This window comes from Culex quinquefasciatus, chromosome 1 (genome assembly GCF_015732765.1).
Source record: "Culex quinquefasciatus strain JHB chromosome 1, VPISU_Cqui_1.0_pri_paternal, whole genome shotgun sequence".
Taxonomy (NCBI): domain Eukaryota; kingdom Metazoa; phylum Arthropoda; class Insecta; order Diptera; family Culicidae; genus Culex; species Culex quinquefasciatus.
The window spans coordinates 132198263-132223659 of NC_051861.1; the positions used below are offsets into that span (position 1 = coordinate 132198263).

At 37.2% G+C, this 25397-nt stretch overlaps 2 protein-coding genes across 3 annotated transcripts; one reads left to right on the top strand and one right to left on the bottom strand.

Annotated features, from left to right (window-relative positions):
- Positions 1-587: 587 nt before the first annotated feature.
- LOC6045733 (uncharacterized protein DDB_G0271670) lies at positions 588-25397 on the bottom strand. The gene is made up of 7 exons (XM_038248094.1): positions 24636-25397; positions 19353-19941; positions 5337-5876; positions 2266-2374; positions 2055-2201; positions 1739-1989; positions 588-1678 (listed from the first exon to the last, which is right to left on the bottom strand). Exons 2-7 carry the CDS (start codon positions 19450-19452, stop codon positions 1365-1367), a joined length of 1461 nt encoding a protein of 486 aa, XP_038104022.1. The 5' UTR covers positions 19453-19941; positions 24636-25397; the 3' UTR covers positions 588-1364.
- Positions 6865-8080, top strand: LOC119765033. Of its 2 annotated transcripts, XM_038248096.1 has the most exons (3): positions 6865-7008; positions 7092-7252; positions 7315-8080. In XM_038248096.1, exon 3 carries the CDS (start codon positions 7334-7336, stop codon positions 7697-7699), a length of 366 nt encoding a protein of 121 aa, XP_038104024.1. In that variant the 5' UTR covers positions 6865-7008; positions 7092-7252; positions 7315-7333; the 3' UTR covers positions 7700-8080. The 2 variants fall into 2 exon arrangements, with proteins under 2 accessions (XP_038104024.1, XP_038104023.1); XM_038248095.1 differs by having other exon boundaries at positions 7092-8080.

Here is a 25397-nt window from a genome sequence, read left to right on the forward strand (position 1 = left end):
AAAAAATCTGGTAAGTGAAAAAGCATGCAAAATTTCCCTTTTTTTGATTTCCATATTTCAATGAAATTTTGAGTATTTTACAAAAAAAAATCAATTGATTGAAAATGCATACAGAATTTTGATTTGCTTTGAAAATTAGAGAATTGCGGTATTTTGTGAAATTTTACATTACAAAAAAAAATCTTAGTAAAAGCATTGAAAATTTACCATGATATGGTTCGATTAAGTAAATTTTATTGTTTGTTATCGTCGATAAAATTATCGCCAATAGAATTACCGAAATAACGATAACCATTATTGTTATCGTCAGACGATAATTTTATCCATTAACAACCTTGCATGAAATATTTTCTCAAAATACAAATTTGTATGAATGGTGGAATTATTTATGAAAAATGTCTTTCTGGACATAAGGAATAAATAGAAAAAGATTAATTCTATTTAAAAAAAAAACACACATTTTTGTTGCGAAAATCTAGAAAACTACTCTGCTTCATTACGACTCAAAAGGAAAACCAAACCACGCCTACTATTCGAGAGGGCGTGGCTTGTCCCGTCACAAGTCGCGTCAGCAATGACGTGTATGTTTGGTCCTACAAACTGCAAGAATTTTTTTTTCGAACTAAATATTGCTTCTTACAACAGTTTGGGATGTTTCCATGCAGGCCAGTTTCTTCCAACCCGGGGTTTCAGACGTGAAGTTAGTCAGTTTTTAGTTTTGTTTTATTGGTCAAGTTTTCAAAAGAAAATAAATATTGGGTTTTTTTTAGAAAAGACAGAACCTATAAACACAAACAGATCGAACAATGATGACAATTTGATAAATAGAAGAATAGAATGGGTGGGGGGAGGCAAACAACAACGGAAACGGGGGGAACCTGCTCGAACTCGACTAACTCTAACTGCTCTAATTGTTTAAGTACGGAATTTGCTTCAATAAATTAGTGTGTGTGTTTGTTTGTGTGTGTGTGTTTTGTATCCTAAAATATCTACGAATCGCTAGTAAAATGGGATTATTACCTGTGCCGAGACCAAGCTCTAATATTACCAACAATTAATCTTTACATATCTTGTAGATTTTTGTGTTATTTTATGTGTTGTGAACTGCTAAGTTTGATTTCCTGAAGTTATGCTCGATAATCGTCTCTCTAAACTCTGTCTCTGTCGGTCTATTTTTTTTTTGCTGTAATTTAATATTTCAGTAGCTGTGTGTGTGTTTGTGTGTATGTTTTGTTTTAGTATCATATCTCTGTACGTGACCACGGAGTCTCGGTATAGATAAAAGCGTATTATTCTTCACTAATTTCCCACAACGAAACGAAACACTCTCAACACTTTCGCAACAAAAGGTTCTTGAGTATCGGCTACGTCTCTTCGGTGTGCAGCTGGCCAACCAGGGTGGCCGTCGTCACGGTCGTGGTTCCGCCACCTCCGCCTCCCCCGCCAGAACTGGCTGACGCCGGGCTGATGGGCGTCAGCGGGATGAGGTTCTCCTGGGCGGCGGTTCCGGCGGCCGTGCCCACCAGCGTCAGCTTTGGGGACGTGGCCGGCGTCAGAATGCCCAGGTTGTCGTACTTACCGTTTGGGGAACTGGCCGACGACGACGAGGACGAAGAGGATGATGAAGAGGACGACGAAGACGAGGACGACGACGAGGACAAACTCGAGGAGGTGGATGCTAAAAATTGAGACGAGACTAATCAACCATCCCACGCTCCAACCAGCTTAACCCACTCACCAATTTGACTAGATGCGGCGGCGGTGCTGCCGGCGGAAGCCGCCGTGGTTACCGTAACAATGCTGGGAATACCGAGCGTCGACGACGCCGTCGCCGCCACGATGGACGAAACGATCGCGCATGGCGATTGCAACGATCCTCCACCTCCGTCCGCGGACGGATTCTGGTGGGCACTGTGCTGGTGGTTCTTGAGCCTCTGCGACGTTTTGTAACTCTTGCCACAGTGGCACTTGAAGCCCTTCCGGACGCGACTGAAACGAGAAAAAGGAAACTTAGTTCCGGTTCACCTCTCGAAGGAGTCAACACGACGACATACTTTCCGTCCTTTTTGTGGCCGTTCTTCGAGTGGTACTTGATGCCGTTGACGTTCTTGTAGCGCTTCTTGCAGCCCGGCACCGGACACGCAAACGGTTTCTCATTCGATGAGTTTAGTCCATTTCCGCCGGATGAGGAGGAGTGCCGCCTTAAAAAAGAAAAGATTCAAATCAATATCCAGAATTGACCAAAAGATAGAATCACCAACTCACCTGCTTCCGTACCGCATGATAAACTCCGAGCTGAACTCCTCCGTCGTCCACGAGTCGTTGCTGTCCTCCGACTCGGACACCATCATGTCATCGTCGTCCATTTCGCTACCTGGAAGAACAACATTCAATATATAAAAAAAAAATCCGTAACAAAAAAGGATCAGCTGCCGACTGAAATAACTGAAATCACTCTCTCTTAAATTACTAAAAATCTTCAAACATAAAAATAATTCTTTAAAATTAACATTTAGAAAAGTTCTTATTCCTTAAATAAAAAAACTGAATTTAGAAAGATTCTTATGTTAAAAAAAAAACATAAACGTTGGAAAATTCTAATTATATAACTTTAAACATTCCTAAAACTTCTCAAAAATCGTTATCAAAAATAAATAAATCATAAACATGCATTAATAAAATTATTCGTATAACTTAAATGTTCAGTATTGCAAAAACCCATTAATGTAACGAAAACTAATTTCCCAATTCTCATGAGAAATATTTTTTTAATCAAAGAAATTGCTAAATTCTAGCAATTTATTTACTGTGTAATGCTGAAAACAAGTTTATTTATTCCAAAATTCATAGAATGAAAAAATAACAAAACAAGATTCGTTATTTAAAAATTAAAAAAAACTATTTAAAAAAAAAATATGTGTCCTTAAAATTTTAAAAACTTCTGTAGCTTTAGAAATTTATATTTGCTAAATAAATATTTGCTTGAATAAGTCGGTCCTTAAGATTTCAAAAATTCTTTATTTTTGGAATATTCTTGATTTTTCACATTTTAAAAACGTTCCAAAATTAAAATTCTCAAAAAATTTAAAAAAGTTTTGAATTTTTGAACTTTTTAAAATTCTTCAAATTTTAACAAAATAAAAAATATTCAAAGAAAATTGTAAGGTTAGCCTCTTCTGGAAAGTATCGCTCATTTAAAAAATCTTAAACTTTCTATAATTTTAAAAATTATAAAGATCATTGGAATGCCTAAAATTCCTCAAATTCTAATGTTCCTAGAAATTAAAATATACAATATTTGCAAGAATTTCTCGATCTTTTCCATTCCAAAAAATCTTTATTTTCAAATAACAACCCCTAATTTTGAAATTTTTCCAAGGTTTCTTAAAATTTAGAATTTTAACAAAATTTTAAATTTTAGCCGAATTAACAATATTTTTTGAAACGCAATATAAAAGATTCCAAGATTTTCCTCGATTTTATTTTAATTTCTAAAACCTCAAAAAAATGTTTAAAAACATGAAATCAGTCGGTTTTGAAAAGCATTGCTTTATTTTAAACATTACTGAGTTTTCTTGGATTTGAAGAATTTTAAAAATTACTTATTCAATTCGGAATTTAGAAAATTTGCTTCAATTTCGCAATCCCTTAATTTATTTTCTCCGGGATTTTTTTTAATTCCCAGGATTTATAAACATTTATATGGTTTAAATTTAAAGCATTGAAACATTAAAACAAATTATAGATTTTCAGTTAGGCCGTTGCAAATATTTTTCAAACTTTATGTAGCCTTCTAAACTTCTAAAATTACTTAAATTGTATAAATTCCTAAAAGTTCAAGAATTCTAAAAAAAATATTAATTGCTAAAACATTGACATACCTTAAATACCGACAGTTTAAAAAAGAACCCTTATTTTAACATTTATTGAACACATTAGGAATCAACTCAAAATTACAGCATCTCCTAAAATTTGCAGTTCAAAATTTCGGGGTTTGAATGAAAGAAATGATCTTGATCTACCAACCTCGGGTACGTATTTTGATCCGTTTCGAAGAAGTAGATATAAATTGTAAAGTTTTTTTATAATTGAAAATTTCGATAATTCCAAGAATTAAAAAAAATAAAACTCCTCAAAAATCCTTTTAAAAAATCGGAACAAAATTTAGCATTTTTCTTAAATTTAAAAAGTTCTGTGCATGGTAAGTTTTTTTTTTTAATTTATAAAGCTGATTGATTTTCACCTATTTTTTAAATTGATAAAATTACAAATCGTTGAAAAAATAAACAAAATAATAAAACTCGAAAAATTTCAAAAGCTGTTAAAATTCCAGATATTAGAAAACAAAACCACAAACTAATTTTCAAAAAGTCTCTGGAGTTTTTTGTTTTAAAAAAAAGGTCCAATAAACAAAATTTTCAGTTTTTGCTTTTTGCGTGTTTTTTAATACCCCTGACTCTAGGCCGTTTCAAAAACACCCAAAAAGCAAAAACTGGAAATTTGGTTTATTGGACCTTTTCATAAAAACTCCAGATCTAAACTCGTGATTTCATTCCTGAAATTCTTAAATATGCTAGAAAAAATAAAATAATTTAAAGCCTAAAATCCAATAAATAAGTTCAAAATTATTTTTATTCATCTATTATTTTTATATAAGGACGATGCAAATATTTTTAAAAGTTTTTGTCCCTCGGCTCTGGCCGGAGTCGAAGGGGGGGGGCAAAAAAATAAAAAAATATAAATATTAAAATAACATGCCATAGTTTCAACATTTGCATGGAAAAAGTGTTTTAAAATGTATTTTACACTAGTTCAATTGTTTTGCAATAAAAGTTTTCAAAAAATGTAAAATTTGACGAAAACAAAAATTTTAGCGAAAAAAAAACTTTAGCGATAGTAGACATCGAAAATTTTCGAAAATTCAAAAGATTTTTAAATCAACCCAAACATGCTAAAAATGATTCTAAACGCAGGGGAATTCATTTTAAATTGATTTTAACTAATTGCACTTAAATTTTCATAAAAATATTGAAGTTTTTTGAAAAAATATTTTTCGCCCCTGATTTTTCGAGCCAACTTTGAAGGGGGACAAAAACTTTAAATAAAATTTGTACCAGCCTAATTTAGAAAACTAATTATATTATTGAAAATCAGAAATTTAAAAAAAATGCAAAAATGTCTTAAAATTCCTAAAATTATAAAATTTTAGAGGATCCACGCAATAAAAAAAAAATGTTGAAATTGCTATTTCTACAATAAAAAAACAATCCTTAAATTTAAATTTTGAAGATTAACAAAAAAAATGTCTAGTCTATTATTCTCAAAACAATCCTCACCCGTGGGCGTCGTACTCCGGTTCGACGAGGACATGCTGTAGCTGTGGTGCTTGATGGCAATCTTACGCTTCATATCGGTTCCAGCCGATCCGGTCGTGCCGAGTTTGCCATCGCCTCCTCCGCTACCCCCTCCCGAACCCCCAGACGAGCAGCCCGTTGCTCCGGCCGCCGACGACCTCGTAGTCGCTTCCGTGCCATTGTTGGCGCCGCCGCCATTGCCCAGCAACGACGACGACGTTGTACTGCCCGGCGTGCCGGGAGGTGTGCTCTGGTAACCACCACCGCCACAGTCCGAGCCGGCCGCTGCTGCCGAACCGACGGAACTACCCACCGGGGTTAGCTTGAGTCCGCTGGGGGTGGTCGTAGTGGAGGTTAGGTTGGCGCTTGGTGACACGGACACACCAGTGCTGGTCAGTCCACCAGACGAGCCGTTGGTGTCCTTCCGCGAGGACGGGTCCGTGATGAACCGGAGCACGTAGCTCAGCGGAAGGCATGTCGACTGGGACTTTTCCTTCTGGCCGATGATCTGGGAGTCGTAGTCTGGAGTGGAAGGGGGAGAGAGAAATAGAAAATTAGACAAGGTACGATCAACAGTTGCAGTATGTCATGATAATAACGTCATCACGATTATCATGATTGACTGATTAAAATGTTTCAAAGTATTACATCATACGTCTAACAGAGTGCCGAAGTGACCTCCCTGCATGGTACGCGATGATAATTAAACAATGCACCTTAACTCGACACAACTCACCGACGTCGACCAACTAATTATCGTCGCCATACAAAGTGCAAACAAACGTTGCTCCACCACCAACCGACCGTTCGCCCTACTGCGCAGTTCTATTCCAAATGTTCGACTCTCTACCCACAAAAAAAAACGCAGAAATCGAATTGAAATTGTGTGTGTGGTGTTCAACTCGCACTTTATCATATCATTAGTCATCGTAATTGTAGCCTTTCTAAATTCTAGAGTAAATTTTCAAAAGGTCCTATGCGACAAAATAAACAAACTGAGTTATTTATTGCATGACATTCTGCAAGTCGGAAACTACGCTATCCGCTGATCCAATTTCTTAAAAGCCTTTTATTTTTCAAGTTATTGATAAAATACAAAACAACCTAAAACCTCTCTCAAAAAATTTCACATAGATTAAATATAGGTCGTTTACCACTTGGGAGTCCTATGTGCATTCGAGTCAAACGTGCACATAGAACCGTAGCAAATCGACCTATGTGCAATTTATATAATTTAATAATCATGATTCATATACGCCCATATCAAAATGACCTATGTACATGTTTATTAAGCTAATTTAAAAATATTTATAAGTCGTTTTTTGATGAAACCCTAAAATAAAAATATTTTGCAATCTTCATGTTCGCCCAACCCTCGCGCAACGTGTAGGCAACAGCTGATTGAGATCATGAAATGTTTCAATGCTTCCAGCGCGCGAGAGAGAAACCGTTAGGAGAACAAATCGACCAATCAGAGAACTCGCCAGCATCTGTCAGATACGTGCTTGCAAATTAACTTACACGACAATGTAAACAATCTTTGCTTGGGTCCGGATAGGACTTTTCGTATTTTTCTAGTTTTTTGATGTTTTCTCATAATTTTTTGCCAAAGAAGTGCCAAAATCTTGGTGTAGGCTAATTATTTAGCGTTTAGGTAAGTTTTTCTATTAAAATACAGCGGTGGTAGCGGACTGTAACCTGAAATTTGAACATTTTTTGATGATAACTTTTTTGCAGGAATCTGCTGAACTGGTTTTGAGGATAAATCAGCAACGGCGTGAACAAAACCGAATCGATCTCGCTGGCCGGAACGAGAAGCGAAAGAACGACGACCCTCCAAGCTGGGGACTTCAGGAGTGTAAACATTAATTGAGCAAGCAACCACTTGGCTGCCTTTGGTAAGTTTAATTTGGAGAATTGCGTGATTTAATTGTGAGTTAATTAGGAATTTTGGTTTTAGGTGTCGTGAAGGTGGTTTGATGACGCCCATTATGAGCAAAGCGTGGCACCTTCGGATCAAGCAGTACTATACGGACCAGGTGAAGCAAATGCACGCCGGTGAAGTAAATGCACGAGGGCAAACAAAGAAGAGCGAGAAGAAGAATTTGAATGCGGCTCCGCCGCCGCCACCTACTACTAGTGAGAAGGAACCAACGACGCCGGAACCGAAGAAGGTCGTTGTCGTGGTCATTGAAAAGCAGGTTAAGGAGGCGAAGATTGACATGAGGAAGCTGATGTGGGACGATAAACCGTTAAAGGATGGCAAGAAGAGCAGTTGCAGTTCTAGCCATAAGCACTTTTCGTCGTCTTCGTCGTCTCACAAAAATCACAGCAGAAGTGGTTGAAGCAGCAGCAGTAGTAAGAAGGACAAGCACCGGTAGAACGACGAGCGGGACAAGAATAAAGCCTGGGATCTGCACTAGGATCACGATCGGGAGAGGGAAAAGGACAGTCACCGGAACAAGTACAGTTCTTCGTCGGGTAAACCGTCGAGTTCATAATCCTCGAAGCACCACCATGAAGAACGCCACCGAATGCTGTCCCACTCGTCGTCGTCCTCGGATCGGCATCCACACAGCGGAGCAAGTAGCCGGCGGGAATCGACCTCGAACGTTACGAAGGACAAGGAGGTCAGCGGCAACGTCGTGAGCGTTCCAGCTCCGATGGTTCCACCCGTCGCGGCCAAGATCGAAATTGAGGAGAACGTCCCAGAAGCGGCCGTAGACGTGGTGGTCGGTGCAACTTTTTTTTACATTTTGTTTTAATAAATTGAAAAGATGTAAAATTGTTATCTCGGTACTTGATAAAACAGAAGTGATTTGGAAACATAGTACCGATTGAGAAAAACCTTGTGATTGGGCGAACGTGGCGCCGCTGCTCATGACTTTTGTTGCTGGTTAAAACGGGTTACTGCGACGTTGAGACGCTGCTGCTGCTGTTGATGGGCTTCGGGGAAGGTTTCGACGCGGGCGTTGGACAGGTCGGTGGCAACGGAGAATGGGCGGCATCGGCGGTAGTGGTGGAGGTTACTCTTCGGACGCCAGCGGCAACGGGTACAACGTCGCTGTACTGATCTCGTCCCCGTCGGTCAATATGGTCGTTTCCATTGCGACGCCGACGACTTCGTCATTGCAGTTTATCGTAGTCTCGTAATTGCTGCTCGCGGTCACATCCTACGTGGTGACGACTTCCTCGATGATGGCTTGGGCGTCGACGACCACCGATGCCGATCCGAGGACGACGACGAATGGGAAAGACGAAATCGACGATTTACCCCAGGGGTGCCCAACCTTTTGGCCCTGCGGGCTAGATCCGATTTTCCTAAAGCATTGAAGGGCCGGAGGTTTGATCAAAGTTGAAAATGCAAACCATTTTTTTCATAACATAATTTTCATCAGATCCTGTTAAAATAAACAAACAACTATTGCAAATACGATTCATTTATTTTGATTAAAAGAGAGAAAAACAAAGATTATTTTCAAAAATGTGTTTATTTTATTAATTTTTATGTTGGTTTGTTTAGTTTAAAATTGTATAGCAATTGTTTTGTCGTTTTGGGCAGGCCTGATGACTCGAAAGAGAACTGTGCTTGTGCGGTGACGGTCCTTTTCCCTCTCCCAATCGTGCTCCGAGTGCCGTTCCAGTCTTTATTCTTGTCCCGCTCGTATTTTGAGCGGTGCCTGTTCTTCTTACTGTTACTTCCACCATTACTGCTGTGATTCTTGTGACGAAGACGACGACGAGTGCTTATGGCTCGAACTGCTACTGCTCTTCCTACTATCATTGAACTGTTTATTTCACCTCGTACTCGTTGGCAATCTTCTGCAAAATCTACTTGTCTGTATCTCGGTCCGGATAGTACTGCTTGAGCCGCAGATGCCACGCTGTACTCGTAACGGCCGTCACCGTTCGGAACTGGTGGATGATGTTGCGCGGCAGGAAGTGGATATCATAGTCGTACAGCAATAACCGCGAGTACCCAATGCCTTCCCTCCTCAACTGGTTCAACTTGGCGCCCTCCACCCACTGGACGCACTGTGAAAACGGCATTTCATGCAGGTCCAGCTGCAACTTCTCTACCAGGTGCGGAAAACAGTGCGCATCGAACGTCACCACGTCCTCCGTGGTGCGGTTCAACTTGTCCGGAATGCCACAGCAAACCGCCTTCACGACACCTTAAATCTAAATTCCTCATCAAAACTAAAATAATTCAGTCCATCAAATTAAACTTACCAACGGCAGCCAAGTGGTTGCTTGCTAATTTTCTGTTTACACTCCTGAAGTCGCCAGTTTGGATAGTCGTTCTTGCACTTCTCTTTCCGGCAAGCGAGATCGACTTTTTTGTTCTCACAGTTAGTGATTCATAGCGACTGAAACTGGTCAATTCCCGTCGGGCATTTTCACTGACCGATAAATAATAACAGTCCTCAAAACTAGTTCAGTAGATTCTGTAAAAAATATTGAAATAATTAATAACAAAAAAATGATTTAATGTACGGATTGCAGGTTACAATCCGCCACCACCGCTGTAATTTAATAGAAAAACTTACCTGAACGATAAATAATTAGCCTACACCAAGTTTTTGGCACTTCTTTGGCAAACAATCATAAAAAAAACATCAAAAAAAACTAGAAAAATACGAAGAGTCCTATCCGGACCCAAGCAAAGATTGTTTACATTGTCGTGTAAGTTAATTTGCAAGCACCTATCTGACAGATGCTGACGAGTTCTCTGATTGGTCGATTTGTTCTCCTAACGGTTTCTCTCTCGCGCGCTGGAAGCATTGAAACATTTCATGCTCTCAATCAGCTGTTGCCTACACGTTGCGCGAGGATTGGACGAACATAGTTATTATAAAAAAGTTGTTCTTTTTAAATCAAGATTTAAATTTAATTTGGAAAATTCCTATGTGCAATGCGGCATGAATTTGATCCAATGTATTGAATCCTATGTGCAAAATTTGTCCTATGAAACGTGTCCTATGTGCAATCACAGGTCGTATGAAACAAATTGCTTCAGAAATAAGTTTAAACTAGACTTTTGATGATTCTCGTTAAGTACCCTTAAAAGGCATCAGTATAGGTTCAATTTAGCGTTTTTAGTATTGAAAAATACCTAACCGTGTTTAAATGGGAATTAAAAATGTACATCAAAACTTTGACATCAAATTTCTCAGGTTGAGGTTTTTGCACATAGGACCTTTTGAAAATTTACTCTAGAATTATGAAGACCGTTCAAAGAATGCTACTTCGATCTCAAAATTTAGTTAAATACCAAAAATCTAATCCCTCTCTGTTTAGTTAGGAATGTGGTAATTAAGCACCACTTCGACTTGCCACGTACAGAAGATGATGTGCATAAGTGCATCTCCAGCGCTGGGTGCAAACATCGAAGCAAAGCTAATTTGCACCCGACGTCAACCCCATCGCGGTACCTGTCGCGGTAGCAAATTTGCTCTCAGTTCTTCGGGATTTCACTTTGCTACCCGGTATTCAGTCTGTTTGCTACCGCTTCAAGTGGAATTATGCACGGAAAAATCGAATCAAGCACGGAAAAAATAAAAAATTTAAAAAATCAAAAATTCAAAAATCAAAAATTTCAAAAATTCAAAATTTCAAAATTTCAAAATTCAAAATTCAAAAATTCAAAAAATTCAAAGAATTTCTGAAAATTTCAAAATTTCAAAAAATCTAAAATTTCAAAAATTTCAAAAGTTTTAAAAATTTCAAAATTTCAAAAATTCAAAATTTCAAAAATTTCAAAATTTCAAAAATTCAAAAATTTCAAAATTCAAAAAATTCAAAATTCAAAATTCAAAATTCAAAATTCAAAATTCAAAAATTCAAAATTCAAAATTCAAAATTCAAAATTTAAAATTCAAAATTCAAAATTCAAAATTCAAAATTCAAAAATTCAAAATTCAAAAAAAAAAAATTCAAAAATTCAAAATTCAAAATTGAAAAAATTTTTGAATTTTGAATTTTTGAATTTTTGAATTTTTGAATTTTGAATTTTGAATTTTGAATTTTGTTTTGAATTTTGAATTTTGAATTTTGAATTTTGAATTTTGAATTTTGAATTTTGAATTTTGAATTTGAATTTTGAATTTTGAATTTTTGAATTTTGAATTTTGAATTTTTGAATTTTTGAATTTTTGAATTTTTGAATTTTTGAATTTTTGAATTTTTGAATTTTTGAATTTTTGAATTTTTGAATTTTTGAATTTTTGAATTTTTGAATTTTTGAATTTTTGAATTTTTGAATTTTTGAATTTTAGAATTTTAGAATTTTAGAATTTTAGAATTTTAGAATTTTAGAATTTTAGAATTTTAGAATTTTAGAATTTTAGAATTTTAGAATTTTAGAATTTTTGAATTTTTGCATTTTTGCATTTTTGCATTGAATTTTTGAATTTTTGAATTTTTGAATTTTTGAATTTTTGAATTTTTGAATTTTTGAATTTTTAAATTTTTGATTTTTTGAATTTTTGAATTTTTGAATTTTTAAATTTTTGATTTGTTTTGAATTTTTGATTTTTTTTTTAATTTTTGATTTTTTTTGAATTTTTGAATTTTTGAATCATACATATCATAAAGAGAGCAGACATATAAAAAGCATTCAAAACTTTGCCCCCCGGCTTGCCGGTACTTGTCGGGTATCAGAAAATGAGTACCCGACAGGTACCGACACATATTTTTCTTCTACAGATGAACTTGAGATCAAATTTGATACCTGCTTTGCTACGCGCGGTGGGAGACTCGGGGCAAACTCGAGAGCAAATTTGGTGGGAATCAAATCGGGTAGCAAATAGTTAAACTTTCGACATTTTCGAAAAATGAAATTCTTTGAAATTTTCAATAGGATTAAAAAGTTTAATAAACTTTTAGCATTTCTAGGCATGAATCAACACATAATTATTGATTTTGAAGGTAAACGAGAGCAAAAATGATAAAACCCATATTTGCCCCCCGCGGTGGGCTTGTTTCGGTGGCAAATTTGCTACCCTAGCGGTGGGGATGACGGAGTTTTTTCAAGGTGGCAAATTTGATCTCGGTATTCATGAGCCGGGTGCAAATTTGATTTGCACCCCAGCGCTGGAGATGCCCTAAATACTACTAGAAATAAAAATAATAATAACACTAAAAAGTGCCAATAAAAAAAGGCAGCCAGCCAGGCAGTTTGTGCTTGGACCAAGGCCAAAAGTAATCGCGCCGCAGCGGAGAAATAAAACCGCGTGCAGTTAAGAAATCTAGAAGGCGTTTCAAAAAATAAGGAAAGAAAGAAGACAAGAAAACCAAATTAGAATCGACAGTCTCAAAAATGTATAAAAACAATTTAATTAAATCAAAATTGAACCCTCCTAATCCCACGCAATCAATCTGCATCGTTTATCTCTCTAATATCCCCCCAAACAATTCTGTTTCTGATTCCCATTTCAATCAATGGATCTGCACTTCACCATCATCATCATCATCGAAACAGCCGGGCCTGATGCCTTCTACTCTGTCCATATGTCTGTGTGTGTTTATGATCATGATTCGCTTCAAAAGCGCGCGCCTGCTATGATGCCCCACTGCTGCACTCTGCTGCACCTCCATTTCCACCCACTCTGACCCACCCACCTACTCTGCTACTAGTTCTCTCTTTCTCTCACACTTTCTATGCTGGCTGGAGCGATGTACGTCATCGCGTGATGGGAGGAACTCACGCGGCACTGCGTGGAGTAGGTTGTGGAACTCATGAGATCGGTTTATTTACACGCTTGCAATCTAGTTGAGTTTTAGTTTTGCGACTAAAGAACATAAGATTACTAGATCTTTAAGATTTCAAGTACCTACCTGGTTTCCACTTAGTAAAAATAGTAAAATGATTAAATCTGGAGTTTTTTTTGAAAAGGTCCAATAAACCAAATTTTTAGTATTTGCTTTTTGGGTGTTTTTTAATAACCCTGACTCAAGGCGGTTTCAAAAACACCCAAAAAGCAAAAACTGAAAATTTGGTTTATTGGACCTTTTCAAAAAAAACTCCAGAAATCATTTGAATTACTCTGCTTATTCTGCTCCGCAAAAGCTATGCCGGATAAATAATTCGAAATATCATTGCGTGATAAAACGACATACCATCGCAAAAACAGTAATTATTAATATCTTTTCAGGTAATTGTTATTGATGTCGGTGCATGGGAATGGGGTTTCATTTCACTTCTCAAAATGTTGAACTGTTATCCAGCATGGACTTTATACCCAAAGACGAAGCTCTTCGCGAAAAACGTATAAAAGAACGATTTCTATTGAGAAATAGACCCACTTATTTTTCAGAACAGTATATTTTTTTCATAGGCTTTTTTCGTATTTCAAACATGAGCAGTTTAAGGTTTAAGAGAAGTTCGATTTAAAAGAATGGTTCGATTTAAGAGAATAGTTCGATTCCAACCATCTTTTTTCAGAATTTATTATTCTTCAAGAAATATACAGTGTATCGATACACAAAAATTACATTAAAATACATTAAAATTTCCTTCATTTTAAAATAAGCCAATTTTGTTGGAACATTTTTTCCTCTATTTTCCTAAAATTTTGTAGTTGGTTTGTCCATGCAAATTTCCATAAAAATTTTACAGCTGTTCATAAATAAATGATATCCAAACATTCTGTATCTTGTGAACGGAACAACTGATCAGTATGAGAATGATGTATTTGGCAAAATGAAGACAATTTATTAAAAACGTTGCTTATTCCACCCTTAGGTGGTTGGTGCCTTCCTCACATTTAGAGGGTAATGCTATCCAAAATAGATACAAAAGGGCGGACCATTTAGTGTTCTATCAACTAGATTTATTATTCATACCATCAGATTGGGTAGTCAGATCTTCATAATTCAGGGCACTTATGTGCTTATAACTTTTGATACGGTTGTCAGATCTTCAATCTTTTGAACTCGTTGGAAAGGTCTTTCGAATACCTTTCTAAAAATGTATGACATGATGGGGTTTCTTACAAAACCACCCTTTTTACAATCTTCCGGACTTTTGCTAAAATCGTTATTTTAGCATAACTTTTGAAGTACTTAACGAAACTTTATCATTTTCAATAGCGACTTATGGGACCTCAGGGCCTCGTGGCGTGGTGGTTAGCGGCTTCGGCTGCCGATCCCTAAGTTGCTGTGGGGCGCGGGTTCGATTCCCGCCTTATCCTCCTGGCCTTCTATCGGACGGGGAAGTAAAACGTCGGTCCAATTGCGTAAAAGAGGTTTTGGGTGACTCACCACACATAACCTTCGGACGCCTAGAAATGAGCAGAAACTTGCAACAGAGCCCACAAAAGACCCGGGGGTCGTTAAAGTGGATTGCTTTTTTTTATGGGACCTCAAGACGGATCGAATGAGACCAAAACGGTCCAAATCGGTTCAGCCAGTGCCGAGATAATCCAGTGCAATTTTTTTCGATCAACATCCCACCACACACACAGACGTTTGCTAAGAATTTAATTCTGAGTCGATATGTATACATGAAGGTGGGTCTAGGAGGTCAAATTAAGAATTTCGTTTTTCGAGTGATTTTATAGCCTTTCCTCAGTAAGGTGAGGAAAGCAAAAATGTGTCATAAGTTGTCAGTGATGAAAAGACAACTTTTGAGCTATGTATTTTAACATTCAGGAACATCGCAAAATTTTTGAAAAATAAAATTACTCAATCCACCTTTATTTGGTGCCTTCATCACATTTATATAGTAATTTCGCCTGATACATAAATTTCCGGATTAAAAAAAACTGCAGCCTTTTTTGTCAAGCAAAAAAACAGATACCGGCTTTTAAGAAAATGGCATCCCTGTACACGGCTCTTTCGTGGCGACCATTCGAGGTTATGTTCAAAATCCCCCTTTTTGGTAGCCGTCTAAAAAGTTTTTCTATCATAACTTTCATACAACTAAATGAAACTTTACAATTTTCAATATCAAGCTGTGGGACCCGAAAGTGGATCGAGTAGACCACATCCGGACAAAATTCGTTCAGCCAAAGTCGAGAAAATCAAGTGCATATTTTTGATCAACACGATTTTTCACGTTCCCCAGAAAACCATTCCCCCGAATGTATACCATTTCCTAGAAAACTATTCCCCAGAATGTACCATTTCCCAGAAAACCATTCCCCAGAAAAGTTTCTTTCTCGAAAAATCAAAGTAGTTTCAAATATTAGTTTGTTTTAAATTTCTTAGAAAATAAAAAAAAATAGACAAGGTTATTTTATTCATGCCAAGAAATTTTCCTTTTTTTTGACAACAATTCTTGATAAAATAATAGAAAATGTTAATTCGGCTTATGACTCGTTCTATTATTCTAAGAAATTTTCCCTTCTTTTTCAGTCATGTTAAATTTGTTATACAAATGCCGAATAAATTGCAGTTTCTTTTTATTTCTTGTTTTCCGTGAATGCTATTTTTATTAGGCAAAGAAGAAAAATGTTTGATAAAATAAAATATGATTATGGGTGTCATTGGTGTAATTCCATTTGACATATTGGACCTTTGGCATATTGCTCCTTTGCATGATGATTTAAATTTTCTAAATTTTATTTTAGGTGACAAAATTTAATTTATCATTTTTGGAAGAAGAAAACTCTCTTGACTTACAATATTTGACTAATTTTTCCTTCTTTTAAGGTCTCCTGACACAAGTTGAATTTTACCTTCTTTAAAGAAGGGAAAACTATCTTGACTTGTGATATCTGCAGAATTCGCTTTAAAGTTTTTTTTCTTGTATTCTTTCTTGTTTCCATAAGGAAAAACTCTCTTGACTAGTGATAACAAATTTAAAAAGTTGTGTAAGTCGTCAAGTATTTTTTCCCTTCCTTAAAGAAGGGAAAACTCTCCTCCTCCCTTTTAAAGGTGAAATTCAACTTGTATCAGTCAGTAAAGTTTTTCTTTCTTTAAAGAAGGGATAACACTCGAGCGTAATATTTCAATCTTTATTTCTCGCATCACGTTCGAGATTTTTCGATCTATTATGATCATAATTTGTCAATGGTAAGTCAAAAAGTCAAATTAAAAACATTTTCAAAATTCTTAAAAAAAAATCAAAAAGTTTGGAATTCAAAAATCAAAATAAAAGAGAAAAGAAATTTTAAAATTTAAAAAAAATTAAAGATTACGAATTTTATTTTTTTTTGTTTTTTGAAAATTTGAAATTATATGTATTTTTTTGAATTTTTGGAATTTTTGGAAATTTTGGAAATTTTAGAAACTTTAATAATTTTGGAAATATTGGAAATTTAGGTAGGGGAAATATACCCATTTTAATCACTCTAAGCCGTTCGACCAATTCTCATCACTTTTGCAGTTTTCCGCTATTAAATCAAAATTTTCAGATGTATCAACAATGGAGAGTTGCTTGCTCACTTTTATTTGAGTTATTTATTACTTTGGAACAGTCAAAAACACTTTATGAAAGCTGTAATTCTTTATCAAAGTGCTGTTAGGCCGATAATAGAAATAGGCTGAAAAAGGGTATAGTTCCCTAATTTTGTAAATTTTGTAAATTTTAGAAATTTTGTAAATTTTAAAAATTTTAGAAAGTTTGAAAATTTTGGAAATTTTGGAAAATTTGTAAATTTTGGAAATTTTGGATATTTTGGAAATTTTGGAAATTTTGGAAATTTTGACAACATTCAGAAATTTTGAAAATTTTGGATTTTTTTTTTATTTTGGAAATAATTATAATCACCACGATAAATATTTCTTGGGAACGGTACATTCTGGGGAATGGTTTTCTGGAGAATAATACATTCTGGGGAATGGTTTTTTGGGGAACGGTTCATTCTGGGGAATGGTATTCGGGGGAATGGTTTTCTGGGGAACGTGACACAATCATCAACACTTCCACCAATGCACAGACATTTGGTCAGAATTTGATTTTGAGTCGATAAGCATAAATGAAGGTGAGTCTAAAAGGTTAATTAAAAAGTTCATTTTCGAGTTTCTTTACAGTTTTTCATTAGGAAGAAGGCAAAAATCATACTTCGAAAAAACTATAAATTGAAATTACAAGCCAAAATTTCAACACTCGTACAGTTGATACGCAATTATTAGTTTAAAAAAAATGTAAAATTTGACGAAAAAAAAAATGTGCGGTTTGATACATCGAAAATTCACCAAAAATCAAAAGGCTACTACTCTGAAGTGATTTAGAATTTTTAAATTTCGGCCAAAATTGTGGTGATGAAATTGGAGATAATGCATTTGCAACAGGCAATCAACCACTCAAGTTTGACTGATCTAGTTATAGAACTCAAATTTGAAGAAAAAGTAAGAAAATAAAAAAAGGAAAAAAAACATTTTTTCATGATTCGATTATCCGAATTGTCCAATTTCCCCAGTTTAACCCAATCCCCCAGAGTTAAATCAAGATTTTCTACATTTTTCTACATTATTCGTACAGTCCTGACTCAATTATCCGAAGTTCCGAAGATTTTTTTTTCTTTTTTTAATTTTCTTTTTTTTTTTTTTTAATTTCTTGATTTTAAAATCAAATTAGAGCCTGCGACCCCATTTTAGTCAAAATTGAATAATTGACTGCTGTTTTTCAATATTTCATCACCGTCATTGTGGGCGCCATCTTTGATTTAACAATTCTAAATCAGTTTGGCGTAGTCATACTAAGCGGGATCATACTTAAGCTCGACTATAAAAAAAAATAAACTTGTAGTACAAAGCAGCCAGGCCAACTGCGTTGCATTAACCGCAGAGAGGATTCTTTGAACGGATCACATTTCACAAAATCTACAGGGGAGAAAGGATACGTGGACATACCGTACCAAACGCACCGGATCAGTTTTGATGTTGTGTGAGGTGTGTGCATGACCAAATTAGTTGAAATTTTAATGGCTATAAATTAACCATCTATATAAACCTATGCATGTTCAATTGAGTTGAATAAATATATGGTTGCAGAGAAATTCAACAAAAAAAGTGGTGCTCAGGAGTAACCATGGGCGTTAGAAAGTTCATCATATTATCTGTGGACATCAAGGGTCCTAAAAGATTAAGGATCAACAAGTACAGAAAAAGTTCAGAAACAAAAACTGCATGAAATTTTACAAATTCAAATATTCCACCCTAAACCATACCTAAATTACGTAGTTATTACGCGCAATCACAAACCCTCGCCGCCAGTCCTAGCCGGCCATGAGCTCATACAGAAATAATCTCCAAATTAGTCACATTATGAGCCGGCTGCGGCGGCGGCCGTCCCCAAGTCTCGGCTGTTTGCGCTGTGTTTACAAAATCCACTTGTCGCCTCTACTTGGTGTATGAGTGTGTTTGTGTCTATGTCTTGGTCGTTGAGATCGCGTCAGTCGTTCGCGGTGCATGTGTTTATGCTTTCCGCGAAATAAGGTCCCCCCAAAACACGGGACCGGGGCTCAGAAATACAACAATAGTAACAGAACACCTTGCTGACGACGACCGTGTCTCGGGGCTCTCTTACTCATACAAACATGAACAGTAGTTGCACTCTAGTGCGAACCCTGAGAAAGGGAAGATGCAAAATGTTTTATTCTTGTTGCAATTTTGTCAAGAATTTTCGAATGCAAATCAAAGCAACCCGCGGAAGATTTGAGTGAAACTGTCCAACTGTTAAGAAATTGCACTCTCAACAAAAGTTTACGATTTAAAAAATTCTTTATCAAACATAAACATTAAACTAATCCGTTTGGGTGGTTTGTTGTGCAATTTTGTCCAATGTTTACACTTTGTCGACGCTCGAGAGAGGTTCGCGCCTCGACTTTAACACTTTGGGCCGACCGATCCAAGAGAGTGAGTGCCGTGCATCGGAATCAATGGTGAGTGTACGTGTGTGTGTGTGAGTGAGAGAGCAACACCACACAGCAACACACACACATTTTCGTCAATAAATGGCCAACTCTAATTGGAACCTGGGGGCACCCCTAAAAAGGCCCCAAAAGGTGGCCACCCGCCATTTGTCCACTCTTCCGCCGGGGTACTCACCAATGTGGGTGTCCTCGATGTGCTGGATCAGATCGCCCAAGCTGGGAAATGTTATGCCACAACCATTGAACTTGCATATGTTAATTAAAAACACAGCCATATTCCACAACTTGTCCCGTCTCGCTCGCTCCAACCGCGATCGACCGACAGACAGGCCTGCCTCTCTCTCACTCCCTCTCACACACTGCTTCTATGCTGCTGCTGCTTCTAATCGCTCGCTCTCTCGGCTTACTGCGATGGTGCTGTGCTGTGCTGATGTGGTGGCCCCACCAACAACACAGTCTCGCAACTCTCCGTCAAGAGGCCTACTACGACACTGGCTGGTCTGGCGCTGGCCTGCGCGGAATCAAAGATGGATGACCGCCGTCGCCGCAGTTGTCATTCATCCGCCGCTCGCTCGCACTCTCTCGTGCATTTGTGTTGTGAGAGTGTGAGTGTGAATGGGAAGATGAGTCCCGTTCTAGAGCAGTTCTCTCTCCCGCGATGGGGTGGGCGCGGGTGTGGGTGGTGGGCGTTCGGGAGTGAGAGTGAGTGTGTGTGTGTAGTTGTGAGTTGCTATAGTGACGACCGGGGGTCAGTGGGGTCGGTTCTGAAAAAAGAGTAAAAAGAAATTGGAATTAACAAACACCGAAATTTAATTGTATTGAACTAAAAATGTTTATTTTTGCATTTTGAGTTTAAAATGAGATTTAACCCGTAAAATAGTTTTCTTTTCAAAAAATTAAATTTTGAGTTATTTTACGTTTGTTTTCAACATCACTGACGTTTATGCCAGATCCTTTCGCAAGTTTTAGTAAACAGTCCAGACTCGATTATCCGAAGGTTTTAAAATATGGTGCTGCGGATAATCGAATCATGAACAAAAATATTTTATTTGCTATTTTTACTTTTAAACATCAAATTCGAGTTCTGGAACCCCATTTTAGTCAAATTTTAGTTGTTGATTGCTTTTTAAAATATCAAAACTTAAGGGACCATTCATAAACCACGTGGACACTTTTCTGGTAATCTCGAACCCCCCCCCCCCCACCCTCATGGACAATGGTCCATACAAAAAATCTTTTTGTATGGAGCATGGACAATCGCCATACCCCTAAAGTGTCCACGTGGTTTATGGATGGTCCCTAATACATTTTTCAATATTTCAACACCGTCATTTTGGCCGCCATCTTGGATTCAAAAAATCCAAATCACTTTAGAGCATGTTTGGGGTCATATTCAAGCTTAACAATAAAAAAAATACAACGAAAAAAAAACAAGTTTTTCTTGAAATTTTTCCGAGGTCTTTGGATAATCGAGTCTGGACTGTATATAACATTGAAGTTTTGAGTATTCTGGAGCTCGGTACAATTGAAGGGTTGTTTGGCTTTTTAAAGTATATTTTTTTAATAAATCATCCCCATATTATAGATTAAAAACCTCCCTACCGCTTCTTCACTTTTCTATTCCTAAATCCCAATTTGACCAATTCCACTTCCCCCAAAATTATAATTATTTGCCAATTTACACCAACACACCACACCTAACTGATTCGGATCGTTTGGTACGGTAAGCCGGGACCGTGGTGTAGGGGTAAGCGTGGTTGCCTCTCACCCAGTCGGCTTGGGTTTGATCCCAGAAGGTGGCATTTTTCGAGACTATATTAGTCTGATCACGCCTTCCGTCGGACGGGGAGGTAAATGTTAGCCCCGGTCTAACCTAGAGGGGTTAGGTCGATAGCTCAGTCCAGGTGTAGGAGTCGTCTCCCTGGGCCTCGGTGAAGTCGCTGGTAGGCAGTTGGACTAACAATCCAAAGGTCGTCAGTTCGAATCCCGGGATGGACGGAAGCTTAGGTGTTAAAAAAGAGGTTTGCAATTGCAAATAATAACAAGTTTTTTCAGGATGTTTTCTTCGGACTTGCAGTGCTTGTGTTCGATTAGATTAGATTAAAACAGATTCTTTATTTTTTATTGCTGGGTTTTTTTCAACTCACATAAATTAATTTTAGTGTTAGATGTAAATTTCAATTATATTTTTGTTTGGTTTCAAAAAAAACTTGCCTTTCAATATTTAAAAAAAATCGTCCCCTCTCCCTTCAAAATATTCTTCGAAATAAAAATGCACGTGATGTACCTTCTTAAGTATATGCTTTCTCATGAATTGAGAATTATCATTTTTGATATTTACATTCAGCAAAATCAGACCATTTGATTTTTTTTGTTTTTTTTTTTTTTGCGGAACGAGGTGGGACAGCTAGGATCAAGTCAGTCCAAGTCCGGTAGTGTCAAGGAAAGGTAATGAATGTGTTAGTCTGTGAAGTGCCACTAACACCCCATGGGGAGCGGGGAAAGAGGACATAATTGGGACATGATTTTTTGAAAACTGTATTTTTTTTTCCAAAATCACAGATACTTTGTAATGGGCTTTGCTTGAATTATTTACTTAATTTTGTTTCGTAGCGAATATTTTTTTCAAAGTTTATTTCGCCCCTCTAAAAATAAGCCATCAATCTATTCAACTATTCAAATTAAACTAAAATGGGGTCGCAGAAAACGGAATGGATGTTTAAAACAAGGAAATAAAAGAAGATGTTTTTTTTTGTGTTCGTGATTCACTTTTATCATTCAAAACTTTGTACTATGGCTTGTAATGTTTTTTTTAATTTTTTTTTATTTTACGGAAATTTACCAAAAATTAAAAATATTAATAAAATATTGTTTAATTTGCTAAAACTGTTTTATTTTAATTTTACCATAAAAAAAAAACAAACTCCTAAAAACATCCTGTATCTTTTCGGAATCGTTTCCAACCTGCATTGCGATGTTCTACAAAGTTATTCCCCGGGTGATGCTCTCTTATACCATAAGACTAGGAACATTTTATATGGTGTTGGGAAACTAAGAAGAGCTAATAAGTATAAATTCCTCACAGTGATTTAAGTTCCACACTAACTTCGGGTCAATGGTGGAACCATTAAACCTTAACCAAATGAGCTCAAATTTTTAGGGTAGCTTTTGGGACCATAAAGCTTGAAAAATCCGTGTTCCGTAGTGTTCAATAATGCTTTTTTTTGTAGAGCCTTAATACCACTGCGACCAATTATAGGAATATTGTGGTGTGACCCATTTTTTATAGCAAATCAGGTTAACCCATCACCATGGAACGGTGAGGGGCAGCTCCTGTTTACTGCATTTTGTCCCAGTTTGGGTCGACTTTTTTGATGAAGTCTATTACCCTACTGGGACGGAACCTAATAAAGTTGGAGGGCTGTAAGACCCCTTTCCCAAAAAATATAATTCTGCTTTGAATCAAGGCACAGCAATTGCATAACAAGTGCTCTGATGTTTCTGTTTCCATCTGACAAAATCGACAAATAGAATCTGCAGTTTTCCCCATATTAAATAGGTGGTATTTACAAGGGCAGTGGACGGTCAATAGACCAGTGATCACCCTTAAATTCTTTTTATCTAATTTCAGTAATTCCCGAGTTGATTTCTTATTCGGGAAGATGAATTTTTTAGCTTGTCTAGAGGTATCAGTAGTATTCCATATAGATTTCACATTTGATAATTCCCAACGTTTAAGCTCCATTTTCATAGAACAGTCAGGAACATCAAAGAAGGGCTCCGGGCCTATAAAATGTGTCTCCGATCCTTTCCTAGCCAAACTGTCCGCTTTTTCATTCCCTAAAATTCCACAATGCCCAGGAACCCAGTAGAGATTTACCACGTTCTTTTGGGATAATTTCTTAAGTAAATTTATTCCTTCCCAAACTAATCTTGATTGGCAGGTATACCCTTTGAGGGCATTCAATGCTGCTAAACTATCAGAAAAAATATAAATGTTTGTGAATCTGTAGTTCCTTTTGAGACAAATATATGCACATTCAACTATTGCATATACTTCAGCTTGGAAAACTGTAGGGTAATGTCCCATAGGAATATTTTTTTTAATTCCCGGGCCAAAAACCCCAGCTCCCGTGTTATTATTCATTTTTGAACCATCCGTGTAAAATTCAATCGATCCCACCATTATCCCATTCGTAGCGACTTTTAGCGTCCACTGTGAACGGAATGTTATAGTTAGCCTTGGTCGGCATCCAGTCTACTATTGAGTTTAACGCAGGATTCAGATTAAAGTTTTTAAGGACCTCTAAGTGGCCCGTAAAATCTTTTTCCTGAATCTTTGTGGAACGATTCATTAACAGGGCACTTTTAAATGCCTCCAACTCAATGAATTTGTGAAGAGGAAGTAAATTTAGCAAAGAGTTTAATGCTGCAGATGAAGTGCTATTCATAGCACCTGTTGTTGAAATAGTGGCTAATCTTTGCAGTTTAGCCAATTTATTTTGAGCATTTTTTTCCTTTATCTTTGGCCACCACACAAGTGAGGCATATGAAATTCTTGGTCTTACTATACACATATATATCCAGTGAATCATTTTTGGGCGGAGACCCCATTTTTTCCAAAGGTTCTTTTACACACATATAAAGCGTTAATTCCCTTGTTTAATATATTGTTTAAATGAGCATTCCAATTTAATTTCCTATCTAAGATAACTCCCAGGTATTTAACTTCATTTGAAAAATCTATTGATACTCCACGCATGACAAGTTTAGGGACTATTATTGTCCTTTGTCTTGTGAAAGGCAAAATTACTGTTTTAGAAGGATTGATACCTAGTCCTTCACTTTTTCAATAATGCTTACAAATATTTTCAGCGCAAGAAAATGCATTTTAAATTATGTTTAGCTTTTAACAGCCCAGAACAAATAGAGGTGTTGAAAAACAGAGGAAACACAAAACACACGCAATTAAAAAAATAAAGCCTTAGAATAGCATCAACATATCACATCAAAATAAAAATTAAGTTAGTAATTAGTAAACCTAAAAAAAGGCAACGGCCTAAGTGTAAGTCTGGAGTTTTTTTTTTTTTTTTTTGAAAAGGTCCAATAAACCAAATTTTTAGTTTTTGCTTTTTGGGTGTTTTTGGGAACCGCCTTGAGTCAGGGGTAAAATATTGGACCTGAAAGACAAAAAACTTTTTTGTAGACTCAAAGAATCCGAAAATAACCTCCCTAAAACCTAAAAACTTCAGAAACGTCCACAAACAGCAGCACCCGGAAACCCTGGCCATGTGTCACGCATCCAAAACAAACCCAAAGTAAGCCGGTTCCGCAAAGCTCCTCCACCGATAAGAAGATCCCACCAAAAAATCAACTTTCCGTGGCACCACCCTTTCCCCTATCACCCTCTCCCACCCACCCCCTTCATGTTGATTATGCAATGTTCGCGTGTGTTTACCTTTGCGCCGCTGGTAGTGTGAGTGTGTGAGTGCCGGTCACTCAGCAGCTTCTCCACTCGCTCGCTCTCTCTTTCCCGCAGCCGTGTGTCAGTGCCGCGATTAGGTAATAATGTTGACTTATGTTTTTGGTCAATGGTTCCTACGATTGCTGCGTTTGTTGCGCTTCCCCCCGTTCTCTCGCGCCGTATGTGTGTGTGTGTGTGTGTTGGTTCTAATAAATATTGCACCTTCTTCGCACTCCGTGCGCCTTCCCGTTCGCTGGTCCTGCTGTTGGTCAGCTCAGCTAGCAAAGCAGCCGCGGGCAGTGCATATTTATAAATTTTGAGGGGATCCCGCACCAGTAGCGCCCGGTGGCCCACTTTTGGGCAGCGATGATGAATCGTCTCACTCGCTATCTCTTTCTCGCACACGATATCTTCTCTTTATCACATGATGATGATTCTGGTGGCTGGTGGCCCCTTCATAGCCTACTGCTGCTGCTGCTGCGACCAATCGATAAATATTGACCCGTGAAACCCGTGAGAGCCCCTGCTGCTGCTGCTGCTGGATGGAAGACGACCTTCCCGCGGGGAGGATTTCGCACTCGACGGTCAATTCCGCACGCGACCAACGACGTCACACGCAAACATTAACGCACGAACCGGACTGGAAACGGGAATTTACGCGACGAATTCACAAAACTTCTGGACTGCACTCGGTGGATATTGATCGCCTCTCCGTGCCATCCAAATGGGATCTCTGACATGGGCTGTCAATGTGTG